Source organism: Pteronotus mesoamericanus, unplaced genomic scaffold, assembly GCF_021234165.1.
Source record: "Pteronotus mesoamericanus isolate MK-2021 breed Mesoamerican mustached bat unplaced genomic scaffold, CSHL_Meso_final contig_134, whole genome shotgun sequence".
Classification (NCBI taxonomy): domain Eukaryota; kingdom Metazoa; phylum Chordata; class Mammalia; order Chiroptera; family Mormoopidae; genus Pteronotus; species Pteronotus mesoamericanus.
The window spans coordinates 919,157-940,634 of NW_026555061.1; the positions used below are offsets into that span (position 1 = coordinate 919,157).

The 21,478-nt window shown below is 54.9% G+C and overlaps 1 protein-coding gene across 7 annotated transcripts in view; it reads right to left on the bottom strand.

Annotated features, from left to right (window-relative positions):
* AFDN (afadin, adherens junction formation factor) overlaps positions 1-21,478 on the bottom strand; it is a 104,879-nt gene that overhangs the window by 68,529 nt on the left and 14,872 nt on the right. For 4 of the 7 annotated variants that reach the window (XM_054595287.1, XM_054595286.1, XM_054595280.1 and 1 more), the window contains exons 2-5: positions 7,773-7,968; positions 5,533-5,648; positions 3,850-4,013; positions 1,241-1,401 (exon numbers count right to left, since the gene is read on the bottom strand). In XM_054595287.1, coding sequence (XP_054451262.1) covers positions 1,241-1,401; positions 3,850-4,013; positions 5,533-5,648; positions 7,773-7,968 — 637 coding nt within the window. The remainder of the gene's footprint in view (positions 1-1,240; positions 1,402-3,849; positions 4,014-5,532; positions 5,649-7,772; positions 7,969-21,478) is intronic. The other 3 variants (XM_054595291.1, XM_054595289.1, XM_054595282.1) reach the window with 1 other exon arrangement.

The window sequence follows — 21,478 nt, forward strand, 5'->3', positions numbered from 1 at the left end:
AAAGCCATTAAAAAAACTGAACTGGACATGAGAAGGCTTCAGGCGCCAGAGCCCAAAGACACACCCAGCACCCGAGCTGGCGCACTCTGTCCTTCCCGGGGCTGCAAACCGTGATGTCACTCCCAGCTGTGACCAACGGGGGCAGAACAGAGCCACTAGAGCAGAGCAATTTAAACACCCTGAGGTTTTCTTTGTCGCTTGCGCACTTTTAACAAAAGTCTACATAGATGCTAGTGGTACCTTTGGGGTTGTACTTTGCTTTCTGTTTATGATCGGACCGCACTTTGACAACCTGACTCACAGTGACAGAGGGGCAGGCCCTCATGGAGAAGTTTTAAATCCATGACTCATGAAACTTCTTCCAAACCACCGCTCACCTGTGAGTGATACCAGGGTGAGGGTTTCTGTCCCACCCCCTCCTCCCAAAACTCCTGGGCCTGGACTTTTACCTAATTGAGGAAACAGACCAACAGGAGGCAAAAATGGCAGAGGGCACCGCAGGACGCAGTCAGCAAAACCTACAGAAACCACCTCGGTTTCCTTTTGAAAAAACAAACCAACCAACAAACAAGCTAACTGGGAGACAAAATAAAAAGGGACTGTAGCACGGAAGACGCAGGACTCGCCCGAGGTACGTAGGCGTTACCCGATTCCGGGCTTAAACACAAGGACTCACGGAGGCCGTCAGGAAAACCCGAACCGCGGCGGGGCGTCCGAGGGCCGCAAGGGGTCACTGGTGACCCCGCTGTACGGGACAGCGGCCCTGCGGTTTGGGCGCCGAGGAAGCCTACCTCACAGGGAAACGCGCTGGGATACGCGAGGGCGGAATGACCAGAAGTTCGGGCTTGGCTTCAAATTAATACAGGTAAGAAAAGGGGGCAGTATGTGAGGGAGTAGAGATAAAATGTAAGTGGCTAACAAGGAAGCTTAGTCACGCGTATCTGGGGAGCTCCCTGCATCTCTTCCTTTGTAGACATTTGATATTTGCGAGAATTTACGGGGGCGGGGGGGGGGGAGCCGTGCAGGGAAACGCGTGTGACTAGATGCAGCTCTCTGTGAACAGACCCCTACACTGAAGCCAACCCTGATTCTGCACCAGACACAACACACATTTGCTAGCAGGCTGCCCCCCACCCCACCGATTAATTTAACTGAGTGAGGTCTCATGCACATATAAAAACCGTAACTAAACACCACCCTTTACAACAAACCCAACGGGAAAGCGGCCGGAGGCCCGCACCGGAATCCGGCCGCCCGTCCGCGCTCCGGAACTCCTGCATCCTCCTCTCCAGCTTCTGCTGCCGGCGCCGCTTCATCACCACCTCGGGGTTGGAGATGGTGCGCGTGAAGCTCGTTTCGGGCATGTCCTTGTAGACCTCGGCGGCCAGGCGGGAGTTCTCGCTGCGGGCAGGGCACCAAGCACACGCAAACACTTTCTGTCAGAGCCGGCGTGACCGCGCATCGGCTGCCCCGTGCCCGGCGCAGGCCTGCTGTGGCTGCTGCCACGCCGTGCCTGGTCACCAGGGACAAAGGGCGCCGCTTCTCTCAAACCAAGCTAATGTGCTGCACTAAGCAGAACTTTGTAATTAAAATTCTATAGTGAGTTCACACAATTTAACTATTGTGTTGTAAAAAAAGCTAAAAGAAAAATGTATAAATTACATCTTTCAGAAATTTCTACCCGTTATCAGAAAACAAACAAAATGAAAAGAAGATTGATTATATTTAGATTTTTTTAACTAAAAGATTTACCAATCTCTTCCTGAGGCTAAGTTTTCAAACGGAAATCCAGTTGACCAACTTAATTCATTTTAAGTAGCTAATCTTAACATAGAGAAGGTGACACCTCAGGAACTCAGCGGATAACCAGAGCAGCCCCGGCTGGTGGACACAGCGCGTTGGGCACCGTCCTGCAAACCGCAAGGTCTCTGGTCCGATTCCCAGTCAGGGCATGTGCCTGGGCGGGGGGCGGCACCAGGAACCGATCCATGTTCCTCTCTCCCTGTCTCCCTCCCTCCCTCTCTCCCTAAAAATAAATAAGCAAAATGTTTAAGAAACAATGGATAAATAAAGCAAACCTTCACCTAAGTTCCGATCTTTTCCTCTCCTTGATATTTCACACGTGAGCAGCACACTCACACACGTGCTTTCTCTCACGACCACACTGACAGAGCCGGACTCTGCAGCACGGCTCCCAGGAGCGCAGGCTCCCTCCACGGCCTCGCTGCCTCCCCGGCTAACAGCTACATCCATGGTGATGCCACGCACAAGGGGCTCAAATTCCACTCTGAAGCAAACGTCCTTCACTGACAGACAGTTAATATCCCCCATACACACAGCACACTGAGACTCAATCAAGACAGAAGAAAAAAAGACCTGAGGAGGTCACAGCAACAGAAGAATAAATATAAGCAGACGAGAAGGTGCGGAAAGACAGCCACCTCGTTAGTGATGACATAAATCCCATTCACCGCAGACACCCCGCGCCAGGCGGCAGGGCACTGCCCCGGCGCAGCCAGCAGGCTCAGGGCCCGGGGCGGAGGGCGGCTGCGGGGACTCCCGGGGCGAGGCTGAGTCTGGCCAGGCCAGGCCCGAGCCTTCTTCTAAAATACAGCTGTAGGAGGGAGACAGGAGGCCCTCACATTCTGGAACGAGGACAGTCAATGCAGTATTACTTAGAATACCCCCGAAACCTGCGGACACCTATGAGAACACAAAGCGGGCTGGTTTCATAAATGTTGGAAAAAGGACATAAACAGAATACTGTATATTCACTTAAATTACTTAATATATGTTTTTTGTGAATGTGTATAATACTTGTGAATATATTTTATGTAAAATAAATTACAAGTATTAGTGGGAAAATGTCATGGGGAAGTTCTAATTTTCAAAGACTGTGAATATATTTCTACTGTAAAACTCTGTCATAAATACACAGTGTGTGTATTTGTGTGGTAAAAGCGAACTGCGGTCCTCTCTGGACTCCAGCGGTGACACGCTGCGTGTCTCGAGTGAGCGCCTGCACCTTCAGCAGCAGCGGGCGCGCAGCACCCAGATGCGGGAGGGCCCGCACGTGACGCCGCGTGGCTGGAAGAACCCGAGAGCCGACAGGGCCACACTCGGACCCGGAGACCCCGAGGTAAGGGGACAGGCCAGGCTCCTTGAATGTCTGTCTGTGTGTCTTAAATTTTTACTCGTTGATCTCAGAGAGAGAGAGGAAGGAAGAGCGAGAGCAACACCGACGTGTAGGCCCACCTACGGAGGCGCTCGCTGGCCGACCCCCGCACGGCCCTGACCGGGGGAGAGCCTGCAACCCTGGCCAACAGGGCCAACGCTCCCGCCAACCACCGCGCCGCCTGGCCAGGGCTCCCGCCTCCTTCCCTCACGATGAAAACGCAATGCCTTCCCTCATGCCCTCGGTTCTGAGGTCAGAAGGCCACACGTTTCTGCGCAGGCAGGACATCCAGGGCGGCTGGAGGGGCAGTGTGAGGAGGGGGAGGCGGCACATCCGACCCCTAGGGGACAGGGGCCCTGCTCGCGGCTCACGGGCTGGCGCAGCGCAGGCCACGAGGCACCACGGCTGCCTTCAGGGCCAAACCAGCGGACGCGCAGAGAAAGGCCAGCGAGGACAGAGCACGCGAGGACAGCCATGGCCTGCTCAGAGGCGCGGCTCGGTCCCTCGGCCTCCCCACCCCACCGGCAAGCACAGCGGGCTGGCACGTGTCACTGGCAGCCAAGCGCAACCCCCGAGAGTCAGTGCCTGGGCCAGCAGCCTCACTGTGAGTCACCACGGTCAGAACGTTCGGCTCAGGACGCGCAGAGACAGGCACGTTTCCAAGAGCAACTTACACGTCGTCCCCGTGGAGAGGCCTGTCATCTCTGTCGGATGCCTGTCTCATCGCCTCTTTCTCTCTCTTCTTCTTCTCCTTCTTCTCCTTTTTCGAGAGCGTTCGCTTGAAGTTCTGGATGACACCTTCCTTTTCCTGCTTTTCGGGCCCGTTACTTTGAACCTTCTGAGAAGAGGAACAAGGTCAGGCTGCGGGCCGCAGCGCGGCGCCAAGCCAGGCAGAGGCTGAGCTCGGTCCGCCCCGCGCGCTGCGGCCTGCAGCCCAGTGCCAGGCATGGGGACGCCTCCCAGGGCTGTCGGCGCCCGGCGCGCACCAACCGCAGTGACGTCTGCCCTCGCCGCCTGCGCGCTTTGCTCTGCCTGAGCTTTACCGCAACACAAGATTCACGAGTGAGAGAGAAGCCAGAGGAAAAACAAACCCAGCAGGAAAACCAGGGTGAGAATCATGATATCTGATTCCAATAAATAAAAATCCAATTCATTTACATAAAATAATTGGAATAAAAGAAACGTAGGAAAATAGGGCACTAGCATTTAAACCATTATCTATTTTATAGACTTTTTTAACTTCAAAAGAAACGTTAAGAGCAGCTGAAGTAAATTGGCCTTTAGTAAAGCAAAGGTTTAGGAATCTTGTGTATTTGCTTGTTCGTCCTAATTCACAGCACGGCCTGCGAGCCAGTGGCGCACAGACACTTTCGTGCACAGGGTGAGAGGCCGGCCGGCAGGTGGTCAGGAAGAACCTCGCTGCGTGGTTCTCTGCGGGGCTGCCTTCCTGCGCCACCGGGGCCGCAGGTGCACCCACCGCAGCTGCTCCAGCGCAGTCCCAGACGGGTTCCGTGGCCACGAGAGGGCGCGCCAGCGGACACCGCGGCGCAGCAGGACCCGCGCAGCCCCCAGCCTCACTTCTGCGCACGCAGTGCTCTGGCGCCACTGCCGCTCACCTGCGAGGCCACGGAGGCGCCTCTGCACGCCTGCCGCCCCAGCACAGAGGACAGAAGGCGAACAACGAAACGCGAACTTGCTGCTGCCCAAGGGGATGGTGGCAGCCTTTCCCCAGTCTGTTGGGGGGGGGGGGGGAATTAAGTCCAAGATTTTTTCCAAAATATTCTTAATCTCTGCATTTGCCGTTGCTTGTCAACGCTGAAGGCTCATGTAAGATGTCCCTTAACACAGAATGGCAGCTTTTTTCAGATGACCACTTTGTCACTGTACCCCACATAGGACAGTGGCACAGGAATCCCAGGCATGCCACCCGCCACCCGAGAGAACCGAATCCCTCTGCTACGCCACCCAAAGAGACCCAAGCAAGTTTTCTCATTCCCAGCCTTACGACACAATATGAAGAAGGTCCTAAATGCGCCATACTAAGCTGCAGCTGGACGTTCCCACAGAAACAGACTATGAGAGCTTTGTTTTCCCTTCTGGTCCGCACTAACGCACCCTGACTTTATAACTGGGGGAGCTTGAGCACGCAGTCTCAGCGACAGAAGCTCACGTAACTCCTCCTTAAAAAAGCGAGGGGCAGTGTTTGGGATTATCCCGCAAAACAGAGGACGAAGCAGGGAGAGCCGGGCTGCTTCTACGTTACCTCCCGGAGGAAGGGGCGAAACGTGCCCCAGGATGAGGGGCGCCCAGGGCGGGACCCCGCGGCGCAAGCGCCCGTTGCAGGACCCGGGACCCACCTTCGGAAGGCCGGCGTCGTTCTCGTTCTTCAAGACAAACCTGCCCTCCCGGTCGTCTTTGTTCCAGTTCAGCTGCACGACCAGGGGCTTCTCGTCTGTGTCCAATCTTCTTTCTTCTTCAGAACATGCAACGAAAGGAAGGGAAGCCATGGTTAGTCCGTGGCTCTAGCTACCCCGACCTTCTGAGATGTGTTTGCTTTTGTAAACAGGAAACACTTCACTACCTCGAGTGCTTGCTGACAGACTGAAATGCAATTCAAAAGGTGAAGAAGGGAGAGTTTAATCGTTAATTCGGTATTTTGTTGCCACTGTATGTGCACCGCCACGTGCCCTGTGCAGAGGCTGACCAGGGACAATTTCCTCACAACATTTAGAGCGTAACTGCGGAAATAAGAGACACACACAGGAACAAGGGGAAAAATCCAAGCACACAGCCTTGCTCTCAGCCTGTTTCTGTAAATGAAATTCTCTCAGATGCGACAGGAAAATAAAGGAGCCATGTCACTAACATCACCGAGGTGCCACTGAGTCAAAGGGGCTTTTGTCTCATGAATGTCACACGCTATGAAGAAATGGCAACGTCCCGCGCAGCAACGTCGGGCTCGGAAGCGACTGCTCCTCTTCCTGCCACCGCCAAACACAGGGCCCTGGACCCCACCCCCCGTGAAGCCCTGCCCCTGCTGTGACTGAGCGCTGGGTTCGCTGCGCTGCCTCCCGCATCAGGAACCTGGCGGCCTCGGGCGCACAGACTGGGAAGGGCGGCCCGCTGGGGCCCTCTAGGAGCCAGCAGCGGCGGCGACCAGCCAGGCCTCTGTGCACACCAGGTGCCAAAACCAGGGCGGCAAAGCCGGGGCCGGGACACTGAGGTGCCGGGGCAGACGTCAAAGGCAGGCGGCCCATAGGAGCAGTCGGGAGGGGCTCGTGCGGACAGCAACGCACGTTGTCAGCATGTGAGCACAGCAAACTCTAAATTACTGTTTTATGAACCAAAAACATGGAAATGGAAACCAGAGTAATGGGTCAATAACTGGACTGAGGAGTCTGAAATTCCTGCTACAACCAAAATCACCAAGATGCTCTTGTGCAGTGAGCACACGGTAAAGTCCTTCATCCAGGACTTTTAGGGAGTGTTAGGAACAGCTACACCTGAATCATAAAGCCAATAAACACCAGGGCGAAGCGCCCCGGTGGGGAGCAGCTGCCCTGAGGGATGGAACGAGAATCCCTTCGTTTAATGCATACTAGCGTTTCAAACAAATCTAAGAAAATCTAAAGAAAACGGTTCTTTTAAAAAATCACCATCATCCTGCCTTTAGATTTCTAACTCTGACCTGGCGTCATGTTGCTGCAAAGACTGCCCTCGGTGGCCGTCTTCTGACAGCCACACCTGGCCCCCAGAAAACGGGCTGGAAAGCAGGGGCTGCCTCCTCCTGCGCGGGCTCCCGACACCGGGGGGCGCTCAGCCTCGGGACCGTCCGAAACGGAGACGGCCCCGCACGGCCACGCTTAGTTCTGGGCCACGCTACAAAGGGGCCGTGGGGCAAGAGTGCGGCCGTGCCTGAACTCCACACGTGGCGAGAGTTCTGCCCAACTTCGAATTTACAAAAGAAGCTGTATTTTTGCAGTAAAAAATAAAATAAAATAAAATAATGTTTGAAAAGGATTTGTAGAGAGAAGTTTACAAGTATTCAAACTGGGTTTGGGTTATGCGTGATCGTTTATTTGCTGATTAATTAGATTTTTTTACAGGTGACTCAACATTTTTAAAGCACTCATAAATTTATAAGTTTCTACATTTCTCATCAGTTTGTCATTTGATATACATACGTGGGATATTTTCAGGTATCTCAAATACTGACAGAAGGAGAAATTACTACTAGGTACTCAAGAGAGCTTCCTCAAGATGCCCCAGCTCTCCCCAACGATAATACACCACGCTGTTTCACACCACAAGACCGTTACAGTAAGAGCAACGATCCCTCCCTCACGTTGAGCTGCGTCACAGTGAACTGCGCTATTATAATGACCCGTAACAGCCACCTGCAATACTTCTCCAAAAGCAAGTGGCTCGCTGGTCCATCCAGGGCCTTGACTCCCAGGCCGGTGGCTGACCAACGCGCGAGGCGCCGCGCCCGCCTCTGGAGAGACACGCAGCCATTCTAAAGGGGCAGCGCGGACACACCCGAGTCCCTCCCGGGGCGGGGCTGCGGCCACGGCGCCCGCGCCGGCGGCACACTGACCTCCGCTGACGTGCACTTCGTAGAGCGAGTACTTGGGAGACGACAGCATGCGCATGTCGGGCCGGAACTTCTCGGCCAGTGTCTCGATGACATCCTGAGTGGTGGCAGTGCTGGAGACCCGGATGCACTTGGTGGCAAAGTTTCCGGCGGCTTTATCTTGAAAATAAAACCTCATCACTCCATGGAACTCCAAATCCTACAAGACAGTAAAAGGATACATTTCTGAAAACATAGCATTCTGGAAAGAGTCACTTTTCATAACAATAATAAATGAAAAAAGCGATTCACCGCTTTTGAAAATGTTTCGTTGCCTTCAACACCCGAGACAGAAACTAACAGACGTAGGACCCTGGTCTTCACATCGAGTTACGGGACTTGGACAAGGTAAGTCCGATTTCTCTCCGCCTGCTCGTCTCCATGGCGGTAGAGCAGCGGACACTAGCGACAGCCAACGTTCACGGGTTCTTCGGCAAGTTCCAGCCGCATCTGGACACGCATCATTTTACTTGCTCTCTACAACCACCCACTTAACCCGGCACCACGATGGGCCCTGTGTTCAAGACTGGTCCCTACAAGTCTCCAGGTTTACGCGTCTCGCTCAAGCAGTCGCGGGACAAGCCCAGCTCTAAACCCCAGACCCGGCGAGCTCCCGCCTCCGCCTGGCTCAGCCTGAGTCCTGCCGTGAATGGGAATAAATGGAAACTCTTCTGCGAAGATCGTTGTAACTAATTTCCAATATGAACAACTTGGCCCCAAATCAACGAACGCCATTTAGATTGTTCTCATCTCATTTCTAGAGGAAATTACAAAAGGACACCACTCTAAGGCAGGCTAAAGCCCACGCAGCTATGGGATGCTTTTCTTAGGATCACGGGATTCAGCCCTTTGTGATTTACCGTATTTTGCTGTGTATGATGCATACTTTTTTGCTCAAATTTTTGAGGGAAAAATAAGAATGCACAGTTTACATGAGTAGTACTAATTCCATATCCATATAAATATTTTTAATTCTTTTTTAGAAGATTTTTGTTTATTTTTAAAGAGGGGAAGGGAGGGAGAAAGAGAGGGAGAGAAACGTCCATGTGTGGCTGCCTCTCGTGCGCCCCCTACTGGGGACCTGGCCCCCACCCCATGCTTGTGCCCTAACTGGGAATCAAACAAGTGACCCTTTGGTTTGCAGGCTGGTGCTCAGTCCACTTTGTTGTGTTTTATGTAATTGTTTTATTTATGATTACGCATTAAAAATGCAACTCTAGAAAGCAATAACAATATCCGTATGGAGAATAATACCCTGCAATACAATGATCAGTTTTCTTTCTAAATATAAATAACTGAATTAAAAATTGAAACGAAAGAATTTTTTCCTGAAAGTCTGGGCCAAAACTGTGGGTGTGCATTACACTCAGGAGCGCATTGTACACAGCACCCCAGCGACTCTCGGTGGTCTGCAGCCCACGGGCTGGCACCGCAGCTCTGGGGGCGTCTGGGCTGGCCAGCCGGCGACCCTCCGCCGGAGGTGGGGGGGGGCGAGGCCCCACGCTCCCGAGGCCCGTGTCTGACTGCCGGGCCGCTCTCCTGCCTCCGGCGCAACAGAGACTCCGCTGCTGCTCCGCTGGAGTCGCCCCAACGTACCACGTTGTTCCACCTTCAGCGGACGCCCGGATGCACCCCAAGTCTCGTGAAAACGAGCTCAGACTGGGCCGTTCCTTAGCACCACTCTTGCTACAGCTTCCCAGGCTCTGAGCCATCAGCGCATTACCACGGCTCAGCATCTCTCCACTCCCCCAATCCACTAGCTATTCTTCACCGATGATTATGACCTAACAAGGATTTCTGGGAGTGTGGAAAATGGGATATTAGAACAGGGTTACTACATAAACGCCATGAAAATTACACCACTGGGGTGCATTTCTGGCCCCCACGGGTCACTATGCAGGCGGAGTGAGCACACATGCCAGGAGCCACTGAGCCGCAGGTCTGGGCTGGGGGGCCTGGTTAGTGGGCGAGGTCCGAGGAAGCCTAACGAGCTAGCAGAGTCCAGCTCCGCTCCCTCCAGATTCTGTAAACTGAGACCGTCCAGCCTGGGTCAAGCAGCAAAGCCTGCGTAAGCGACAGCACGTGGGGCAGGCGCCTAAACCACGGAGCCACACAGGAGCTGCGTCAGGACCGGCCCCTGCTCTCCAGGCCGCGCCCTGCGCGGGCCAAGCGCTCCCGTGTGCCACGCGCCTCTCCGCCACGCTCCCTGCCCGCCGTTGGCCCTCCTCTCCCGCCTCCCCCAGAGGCCCCCGGGGCAGCACTTCAGAAAACGAGAACTCATAAATTTAGTTACATGCCTTTATGTTTTTATTACGGGGGTCCTATTTTACCCCAAGCCTCTGAGGCTCGCCCCGGTACCACCCTGAAATCACCTCTGTACGACACGTGCCAGTCTCCGCTGTTTACTGGCCTGACCACCCTGGCTCCTCCAAAGGATCACTCTTCCAGAATAATCTGAACCAAACTAACCTCCAAGGAATGCAACCGTTTTGCTAAACGACTAGTTTTACAACATGTGTGAAGAGAATGAAACAGCTATGTATACCTACGGGTCCCCCACACCACAAAAGCACCAGCTTCTCAGGGGATTGTCCAGAAACCATTCCACATCACTGGATGCTAAAGGGACGCCTCCCCTGGGCCTGGGAGAGAACGCTCGGCCCCGTCGTCCTCACGAAAACCCGCCACGCCCACTGCTGCCCTTCACGGGCCAGAAGGAACCCGCAAACGGCATCTCCACGACGCATGCACTTCAGCCACTTGCCTTCCACAAAAAGCTGGAACAAATGAAAAGAAGAGTAGACCCAAGGACAGAGAGTGTGCCCAGCAGGAATACACTCCTGTCCACAGAGAAGTACTATTTCTACTCTAGTCTATCAAACCTACATAAAGTAGCCCACAAAAACTATCTTTGATGTGATTTCACTTGCACTAAGTAAGTGCTAATAAATATTAATTTGGTTTGCCTGGTTACCTTAACATCACACAGAATAGCTGAGTATAGTTGTTATTAGAATATTCCCTTAATAAAATAAAGTAGTATTCTGTTCGATTATTCAGCCAATGATAAGTGCAGCTGGTGTGATTTTTATCAAACCTGATAAATCAAGTCCCTGAACCTAAACCTTGGTTGTGCAGCGGCCAAAATAACGAACGATACTAACGTATGTGAAAGTCTGCCAGCGCCAGCTGCTAAGAGACCAGCATTTAATCCCCCAAACGCGGAGGGAGGCGCCCCAGGCCCGCTGCCGTGCGGGGGCGGGCAGAGAAGCCCGCAGGGGCTCCCCGCACTCGCTGCACCCCCCCGCACCGCGGCATCAGCGTGGCAGGTCTGGCCAGCGCCCACCCCCCAGGGCCCCACTGCCTCTTCGTCAGCCGCCACGCGCCACGCATCCACAGAAGGGGGTGGGACGCTCACTTTCTCCTCTTCTTTAGAACAGGTCCACGAGGCGCTCCAGGAGAAGGAAGGGGGGGATGGACAAGAAGAAGGAGCCCGAAGTCCAGGGAGGGCAGTGCCCTGCCATGGCCCCCCCGCCCCCCTGGCGGCAGCAGGTGCGCTCCGCACGGGCCCTCAGCCTCCAGGCGGGGCCCGCAGCCGCTGCCATGAAGACCCTGGGTCCGAAAGGAGCTGCCACCTCAGCTTAACAGCTGGATCTTTGAATAAGTTGTTTAACGTGAATGAGCTCAGACTTCCTGGCACAATAAGCTTGTTCGGCGGAGTAAACGAACTACAGGGCGCATCCAGCCGTCCCCTGGCGCCTGGCCAGCGCCCGTGGGCCACCTCCCCGCAGCTTCCGCCACAGGGCTGCGCCTTCGAAAGGAGGGCATTCCAGCAACGACCTCCCATTCCCCCGGTGGCGGCCGCCTGTTTCCAGCTGATAAGAGCTCTGAACAGGAAGCTTTACATTTTTTAGAAAAAAACATGAAGTCTTGATGACAGGCTAATATTCTGATCATGTCATGCATTTTACAAAGACAATCGGTTCCGTAAAAACGCACCCCCTCCTTAGAGCTGGGTATACAAACCCCTGGGAGAAAACAAGATTCAGGGTGACACCGCAGCGGCAGACCCCCAGCACCTCAGCGCAGCGCCGGCCGGCGGCGGGGCAGCTGCGGGGCCAGCGTGTTCGGGGCCGGCGGCCGGCGGCGCCGGGGGTCTGTCAGCGCAGGGGCCGGATGTCGACCGCGGTGATTTCAGTCAAAGGGAAGGAAAAGGCAATGCAACGCTCACCTGCTTCCTTTCCTTAATGTTTATTTTCCTGACGGGAAAACAAGTTTCTTTTTTCCCTGAAGTTATACATTTAACTTGGCATAAACTTTTCCCTGAGAAATATTATCACCAATGACTGTTAAAACAGAAATGGAACACTATTTGGGGTTGATTTAATGACAACTTTTAATATATTATGAAGAATACAACAGACCGGAAAATACCCCACAAAACAAAAACCCATGGAAGAAGGCCATAGTATAAAATTACTAAAGAGCCAACGCAAGAAGCAAAAAATTAAAGACGGAGGTTTTCTGTGAACTGCACCAACAACATCCCATTACGGACCGTCACGGGTCTCCGCGCCCACACGGGCAGGACCCCCAGCCGCCCAGGCTCCTCCCGCCCACGCGGGTCCCAGCCGCCTGGTCTGCACTCCCGGGCCCGCCACGCCCAAGCCACCCGCTCCCGACACTCAGCACGCGTGTGAGGTCCACTCCGAGCCGCTCCAGCGCCCGTGGGGGCGGCCAGCGCGGCCGGGCCGGGCCACTTCACCGCACGTGTGCACGCACACACACGTGTTACTAGTATAGAAAACAAGCTGCTAGACAGTAGTTTTTAAAAAACAGTAATAACGTTTAAGTATTAACAGGGTAGGTAGAAGACAGAGAAAATACTTGAAGATGGGTTTTTTGGCATCTTGTATAAACGCTAGTTTTTTAAACACTCGTACCCCAAGAACACTCTTTAAAATTCTACACATTCCACTACCTAAAACCTGCACGCAACAAACACGGCCTCGGAAAGCGTGAAAGGGGCGGCCATGGGCGCCGGGCCGGGCCGGGGCGCACTCTGCCCACGGCGCTCGCACCCAGGGCCCTCGCCCCCACTCCGCCCCGCGGCCCGTTCCTGGGGGTTGGCAGCTCCTCTAGGCCCTACTTACTTTTTTGTTAAACTTAACTGTTTGACATTACAGCTGACAAAGAACACTGTGTTATTTTCAGATGTACAGCAGTGGCTCGGCATCTATATAAACCCTGTGTGTTCTAACAGCACTAATTCCATTACCTTAGAAACAACTGATTTCCCAAACTACAAGAGTTCTCTGTAAAAACAAAACAAACAAACAAACAAAAAAACACAAAACAAAACCACAAATGAAGGAATTTGCTTCACAGGGAACCACCTTTTGAGGTAACTACAGGGTCCAGACCGAGTTTCGCCTCTTCGCTTAGGCCGCATTCAGATTGCAGTTCTGCCGCGCAGCAGAGAGACCTCCCCAGGCCGTGTCCCCACCGGTCCCAGGGCGGAACCGGCAAGGGCCCCACAGGCTCTGCCCCCGCCTCCCTCACCTGAGAGCAGCCACTCCTGACCCGCAACACACAGCCAGCAGAGCCCACCCTGCACCCACACACACGCTTGGCCTCTATGACGAAATGACCCCATGAAATAGTCCTGCCCAAAAATAAAGGCACGACCTCTAGCACATCCCAACGCACACCCGTCCGACGTGAGCCAACTGCAGCAGGTCTAACCTGGACGCCAGTTCACCAAGCCGAGAATGTCCAAGTCCACCGAAGACGGGAAGAGTCACCTGTCAGGTAAAGAGCAGTTGTTTTCTGGGCTAAAACACTGATCTAACCCCCGCCCCCCCACACACAGATCTCCCCTTCTGTGAACTCAAACGGAAACCCACCTAGCACCCCAACACCTGACCACTATGCGACAACACCGCTCTCGGCCACGGAACACAGCCTGCTGTGGGAGCCGATGAGCCAATGCGTTTTCTAAAAACGCCTGAGCTGCCCCTGCCAACATCACCCCCGGAGCGACCGGCCGCCCACAGCCGCCGCCCCAGCCCGCTGCCAGCGCGAGCTCAGCTGCGCTGTTCGCCTCCAGTGGGGTCAGAAACCCGCCCAGCCCCTCGGTCAGCAGCACAGGAGGGTGAAAAGTCAGCTTTCCCCACGGCGCTCATAGAGCGTTTTCGCCTGTGTCTGAGTAACAACCATACAAACGGGTGCCGGGGCCTTGAAAGACGACCCCTTCAGGAACACACTGAACCCGCGGGGCAGACGAGCCCCGGCCGCACGCGGGACGACACACAGGTCTGCACGCCTAGCACGATCGTGAGACGCCACATGTGCCCGCGCGCACGGATGTTCCCCACGCCCTGCAGGCCCCCCGTGAGGCCCAGGGGCTGTGGCCAACCCCCCACAGACGCTCTGCAAATCCAGTGCAGCCTACGAGTCTGCTCTCAGAACAGAAATTTTAAGTGCATAAAATAAAATACAAAGCATTACAAAGGAAACAATTCCATTAAAGCACAGTTATTAGGCAATGAAAACCTGTGGCACAGTAATGTAAGTGCTCTCACCAACATATTAAATGAATCTAGTTGGTTCACATAGCTCTAATGTTGAAGTAGGTAGGAGTATAAACTCCTAAGTGATGCACATGCTAAATCTCAGTCCAAGTTAATAAAAGTCTGTCTACTGGAAATGAAGGCGTAACTATTCCCTCACCCACGTTCGGAGACCCCGCGATCCCTGCCGACAGACCTCCAGGCAGGAGGCCCTGCGCCGAGCCTGGCGACACCAAGCGCCGCACCCTCCCCCGCCCCCCGCCGAGCTGTGCGCTCCTCCCCGCTCGGCCCCAGGCCCGGAAGCTGCCACTGCACAAGCAAAAGGGTCTCACGCAGCCCTGCCCACTGGGCTTCCCCGCGCCCACTGGCATCCTTCAGACCTGCCTCCAAACCGAGGGTTAGTCGTTTCCCCCCAATTTCTTAACGAGACAGAACAGAGTGGGGCAGGCTTCTGCTAGGCGCCGTGCACCTTGGGTAAGGAAACAGGAGAGAACTGGTCCGAGAAACCTAGGTCGCTCCTCCTGTGCACAGCCTGAGCTGCAGGGTAAAACCCGATGCCTCTCCTTCTCCGGGTCGCAGGGAGACCAGCTGAGGCTGGGCAAGGTTTCTCGTCCTCACCTCTGGAACACTGCGGACTGGACACGCCAGATGCCAGCAGCGCCCACCCAGGTGGGGCGACCGAAAGCGTCTCCGGACATCTGCATCCGTCCCCAGGGTTCGGAGCCGGCCCCGCGGAGAGCCACAGATGTAGAGCACGTCTCGAACCTCTCCAGGCTACGCTCCACCTCTAGCGTGCTCCTGCGGCCACACTCCTTCCCGCGACAGAACTCGAAGCCCACCTGCTACTGTGCTCCTTCCCTCTTGAGCAGTTTCCAGGATTGATCGAGAAAACCCAGACGTGTCTGATTAACTCTAAGTCTGCTGCTAATTCTAACACTGTACCTGTAATCAATGAAATTTAAAATTACAGTGGCTTTGTGGTGGCCACCTAATATTGTGGATTCCAATTCGGTTCAGTAAAATTGAAATCCTTGAGTCACGTGCATGCTAGTCTACCAAACGATAGCATTTACCAGCTTGGTAGTAATCGTTAAACAGCAGCCTTTGAGCACAACTAGCCAGGCGGTCCCTAGCCGACCCAGCTGCACTTCGACCCAGCCCTGCTGGGAACAGCGTTCTGCGGCTTCCCTCCCGGTCCGCACTCCCCAGCCACAGCGAGCACGTCCCCGGGGAGTCTGCAGTCCACCTCTGAACAGTGTCGCTGCACGTAGGCGGCACCTGCCTTTCAGTCCAGTGGCCCTCTCGCTCGCGGTGCAGGCTGTCACAGCTCCACCTCCGGCTGGGCTCCTAACACCAGCCACGGGACACGTGCTGCGCCACCTGGGGGCATGTTCGTCAGTCAAGGTCTTACAGCCAGAGAAACAAGCCCAGCGCCACGGTCGCCACCACTGCTGGGGATGTAAAGCGTGCCCAGGGCGGGGCGCTGCGAGGGAAGGGAGCCCGGTGTCCCAGCGAGCCCGCGACCGGAGTGAAGGGGGGCTGGTGAGGGGCTGGGTCGCTCCCGGTCGGAGGCGGCGCAGGAGGACAAGACGCACCGTGTGGGCCTGGCCTGCGTCCTGATTCAAACACGCTCGCTGTAAACAGACATTTCTGAGAAAGACGGGGAGACCCGAGTAAAGGCCGCACGCCAGACGACGGGAAGAGCCCTCGCCAACTGGTGGCAGGGCCGCGGCACCCGTCACGGCTTCACACACACAGCGAGCGAGAGAAGAAACGGCATTCGTTCTCAGCTCTCCTTTTAAAACCTTTTACCTAAAACAACAGAAACTCATATATTGAGAATGACAAAACTCTGAAAAGTATGTCTGGGGGATAAAAATAACCGAGTTTCTTCGATGTTCGAAAATTTTCCTATTCAAAGTGTTTAAAGTGAAAATAAGTTATAATTACAAACTAAGTAGTATTAAATATAAAATAAACCTAATTTTATAAAAATTCTGGTGCTCTAGGGAAAAAACCCAGGGAACCTGATTGCTTACATACTAAAGGCAGAGAACGAGAGTGAGAAGCCAAGGCTCTCTTGCTCCTACGGCACGAGCAGCAAGTGCGAGGCGACCAGTGAGCGAAGGAGGCCGGACCTCGGACAGGCCAGGACTGGCTGGGAGCTCAGGTGGCCCTGGGCACGACACCAGCACTCTCTCGTTTCCTGTCTGTAAAACGAAGAGGCTACTATTCATTTCCAGGGTTTTGTGGTTACTCTGCTGTTTGCTATATAAAAGCACCAGCCACAACTAAGGCGCCTGATGATAAATGTCGCTTCCTGCCCACACGTCCTCGTGAGCTTGCGCTTCCAAGGGACTGTCTGAAAGGCAAGTGCTCCTACCTCCAGCAAAATGCAGCGCAGCAGGGAAAACCACGCGTACATCACAGACCCTGGCAGGCCCATGCGTAAAAAGTGCAAAACACCGAGCTCTGAGGAAAAAGATGCCACTACGCAGCCTCTGTAACTATTTCTGAAATGCGACAATGCCCAAAAGTTCAGAGCATTTCTAATGTTCTGACTGTGACCAAATCAAGACACGCGAAATTTTGAAATGTCTTCTGTTCAAACAACCATGTTCCTGAACTCAGCCCCAATGTTAGAATATTAAAAAGAAAATCCAAGATAAAATGATAAAGCTTGCTTTTATAACGTGCTTCTTAAACCTGTACTGAGTTTCTTCTTCAAGTATGTGAAATATTAAAAAGAAGTTCCTAAATTTTAACAAGGGTAATGTATCATACAAATTATGCACAGAGATCAGTAGACTCCTATTTACTGTGTTTACAATACCCTTCCCATCAGAGTAAATACTCAAACTAGGGCAACTGAATCAAAGAAGCTTCCTAACAATTAAAATGCTCCCATCTGCATTTTTCAAGCGTACCAAAACCTCAGTCCACAGTACTCAAACGCGTTTCGATTAAGAACCTCAAGGAACTTATTTAAAGTAAAAAGTCGTCAAAGCTGTACTGCGGCACCGCGCTCGCACGCACACATGGAGGTTTGCGAACAGGCTGCGCTCCGAGTTCTCCCCACCCTAAGCGGGGAGTCCGGCCCGCGGCCCGCGAGCTGCCTGCCGCCCAGGATCGCTATGAACGCAGCCCTATGCAAAATCGTAAATCTACCTAAACTCTTTTTCTTTTTTTTTTGCTCATCAGTTTCCATTAGTGTTTGTGTGTTTAATGTGTGGCCCAAGACAACTCTTCTTCCAGTGCAGCCCAGAAACGCCACGGGGCGGGACCCCCGCGAGAGCGCTTCTCGGGTCTCATACGCCACACTAAGGGTTGGGGCAGAGGTGGAAAGAGGGGCCCACGGCGACCTGCACGCCGCGGCCTCCGCGGTGTGGCGGCCTCCGCGGTGTGGCGGCCGCCGCGGGCCAGCCTGAGCCGCGCCCGCACTCGGTGCCGCCTCGTCCACTGGCCCCAGCAGCCGCGACGGTCTCCTGGGGCCAGGCAGGAAAGGCACCCAAGACGAGCGCAGAGGGACTGTGGAAGGGAGGCACGTGTGGGCGGGCTTCCAACGCCCGGCTTCAGGGGAGGGGCAGAGTAGCAGGGCCGCGTGCTACTGCGGGGACGGCGCCCTGCTCCGGGCAGAGGTTCTCGGGCTCGGCTGCAACACGGCGCGTGACAAGCAGCAGTCACCGAGGCGGCCGATCCTCTAATGCCACCAAAACAGTCCGCTCACTGGACAACACTGGCCACCCCATCCGAGAATCTTCCCTGCAGCTACATAAGCGCCCCACACTCACACACACATATATGGACTGAAAAAGGGTGTTCTGGAATAAATTCTTTAGATAACTAATGGATATGTCATAGGCAAAAATGCAAAGACAAAGACAGAAAAATATGATAAGTACTAGTTCCATGAAATTAAAACCTCAAAGTCACTAATTCTTTTTATATAGAAAGTTGTTATTCATAAAATCTCATTTAAGTATACTTCTGAGGATATTACCAGTTATAGATATGAAATTGCACCCAAAATAAGAAACAGTAACAAATAAGATTTTTTTTCAATATAAGACAAGGAACGCAGAAATCCACCTAAAGTACGCAACACTAAACCTAAACACAATGCTGGAAACCTCCCCGCCCCCACAAAGAGCATCCACTGATACAAGGGTAGGCGGACGGCCATAACTTCCGCCCCGAGATGAACAAGGCAGGCGGCAGCGCCCAACACCGGGCGGAGGAAGAACGGCGGACACCCGCGGTAACGCGAGCCCACAGCAGGGGCGCCGAACACGTGCGCAGGCACCCGCCCTGAAAAGGGGCCGCTGTGCTGAGCGCGCTTCGCCCATCACCTGCGTCCCTCCCGACCCGGGGCAGGGACCCGGCTGGCGGCCCACAGGCCGCGGCCTGGGCCGGGGGAGGCCCGGCCTGCAGGAGCGCACTGCTAACCGGCTGGGGGGGGGGGGCCCCGGAGGGCCTGCCCAGGCGACTCTGACACACGAGGCCACACTTCCCTTCTTCACAGCCACACCTTCAGCCGCGGGGCGACGCCCCCTCTCACGCCCCTGGCAGGCGAAGGGAAGGCTGCAGCACTGCCAGGTCCGCCGCAGGGCCGCAGACCAAGCCGACAGCGGCCACTCCCCCGACGTGGCAGACAATGCAAAACGAACCCTCCGCGATGCGCGGCCGCGGTACTGGAAGAAGGGAGGAGTCCAAGAGCAAACCAGGGACGCCCCAGCCCCCAGCACTGGGCACCGGGGGTCGCAGGGAGGGGGCTGCCACCGAACCAGCAGCTGGACTGAAGATCTAGGTGTAAAAAGTGAAACTGTAAAATGTCCGAGATAAAACATGGAACATGTTCATCGAACAGGAGAAAAGACTGATGAACCCAACATTTCCAAAGTTTGAAATCAATGTGACAAAAGATATTGTAAAAGTGAAAAATCACAAACAAAAACACTTGCAAAACACATGATGTACAAAAGATTAGTATTCAGGATTTATAATAATTCCTACAAAAAGACAAGGATTTTTCCAAACAAAATCACTGGAAAGAAGATGAACAAAATACATAAGTAGCCAATTCAAAGAGAAAATCATAATGACCATAAATATAAAGAAGCATGTTCACACGCTGGAATCAGGGTAATAACGTAAGCAGTTGTCAGTCCACGTATCGCAGCTCGTACAAAGGCCCGGCTCCAGTGGCCGGGGAAAGCGGGGTCTGCGACGGGAGCGGGGCGACCACCGCACGACCGCCCGGCAGAGCTGGGGGCTGACGTCTGTGCTCGGCCTGTGACCCAGGAGCCACCATCCCAGGGCCCGTCCTGAAGCTCGTCACCAGCACAGAGGGCACGTGGACAGAGGTGCTCGTCAAATCCACATCCATAACCGTGGAAACTCACAGACGGCCTGGCCGCCTGGAGAGGAGCGTCGGGATCCGTCTGGACAACAGGATACCCCCCGACGGGTGACACACGTCAACTATTACTGACTTACCAGCGTCCAGGTGGGGGGAGTTCTTGAGCGGGAGGAAGCGGGGGTGGGGCAGACAACCCCTCAGCTCCCCGGACTGACCACCCCCCCTCTCTGGGCCTCCCCCACTGACAGGCACGCAGACCCCGGCCTCCCTGCTGACCTGGGGGCCCTGGGGAGCGAGGGCAACACAGCCAGGCTGCAGGGCTGCAACCGGGGGGCTGGTTCCCCTGGGCCCCGCCCACAGCCAAGGACCCCCCGAGGACACAGGCTGGGGGAGCGACGGGGCTCCTGGAGACGCATCGGGGCTCTTGAGGACAAAGGTCCTCTCCATTTCTCCAGTAGCAATTCTCAAGAAACGGAAAGGAAGGAAAGAGAGGAAATTGTCCGTCCACAAGGGAGTAAAAAACAAAAACCAACACACAGGTTGGATTTCCAAAGCTGGGACGCAGGTCAGTTCAAAGATAAAGCTCACTTCCTAGTAATGCTTTGGAACTGTATTAAAAATTCAGACATTCAGGAATACGGGAATTACCTATAATAAGTATTTCAAGAATGCACAAAAACTGTAATCGAGCAGCCGAAGACGGCTCAGCGCAGACATCAAGCCTCGGGGACAGACCCTCTTTACCCCTGTCACCCCACCGCCGCCACCAGCACCGCCCCCGTCACCACCCCCACCGTCCCCCATCACCCCTCCGCCCAACGCCACGCAGTGGGGCAAGACCGAGCAGAACAGGGCCTGTTCTCACGGAGCGGACACTCGAGCAGGGGAGACAGCCAGGAAGGACGGAGGTGGCGCACAAGAGGTGACGAGCAGGGGTCCCCAGTGACTGAGGCCTGGGAGTGGCGGGGGTCCTTGAGTACAGCCCTAACTACAGGGAAAGAGCCTTCCCGGGGACGGGCGGCAAGCGGGGCGACCCCAGGCCAAGAGGGCCGGCGGGGGGGCACCTCCGAGACCCAGCGGGCCCTGCGGCCCGGGCAGGAGGGCGGGGGAAGCGGCATCCGACTGTCTGGGAAAAGGGCGTCCCACTGGGCTTTGCAGGCCAAGGCACACTCTGAGTAAAATAAAAGCCAAAGCCACTGGAGCTTACGCAGGAAAATGATTCTATTTGACTTAAGGTGGAGAAGCACGTCTCTGTGTGAGAAACAGGCTGTTGGGGGGCGAAGGCAACGGGCAGGGAGAGGAATGGCTCAGGCAGAGGTCACGGACAGCCCAGGTGAGGCGCCCGGCTCAGCGGGCAGCCCGCGGCGGGAAGCCGAGACGCGGCCGGACAGGGACGTTTCTGAAGGCGGAGCTGCCGGAAGGAGCTGAGGCAAGACGCGAGGCCCGAGAGGAGGACACGGGTCACAGACGACGGACGCGAGGCCGCGGGCATAACCACGGGCCAGACGAGGGGCACCGCGCCCGGCGAGAGGCGGCGGCACGTTCTGAGGACAGACCTCCGTGTTTCCACAACAGGCCGTCCAGTCATTTCTATCTGCAATGAACTCAACGTAGGTAATAAAACTTTGCTTTAAGGTAAGAAAACACACACAGGCCCAGCCGGGTAGGGCCACGCTTCCGAAGCCTCGCACAGACCGCGTCAAAGGCACGCACGCCGCCACGTGCACGCACACAGACCG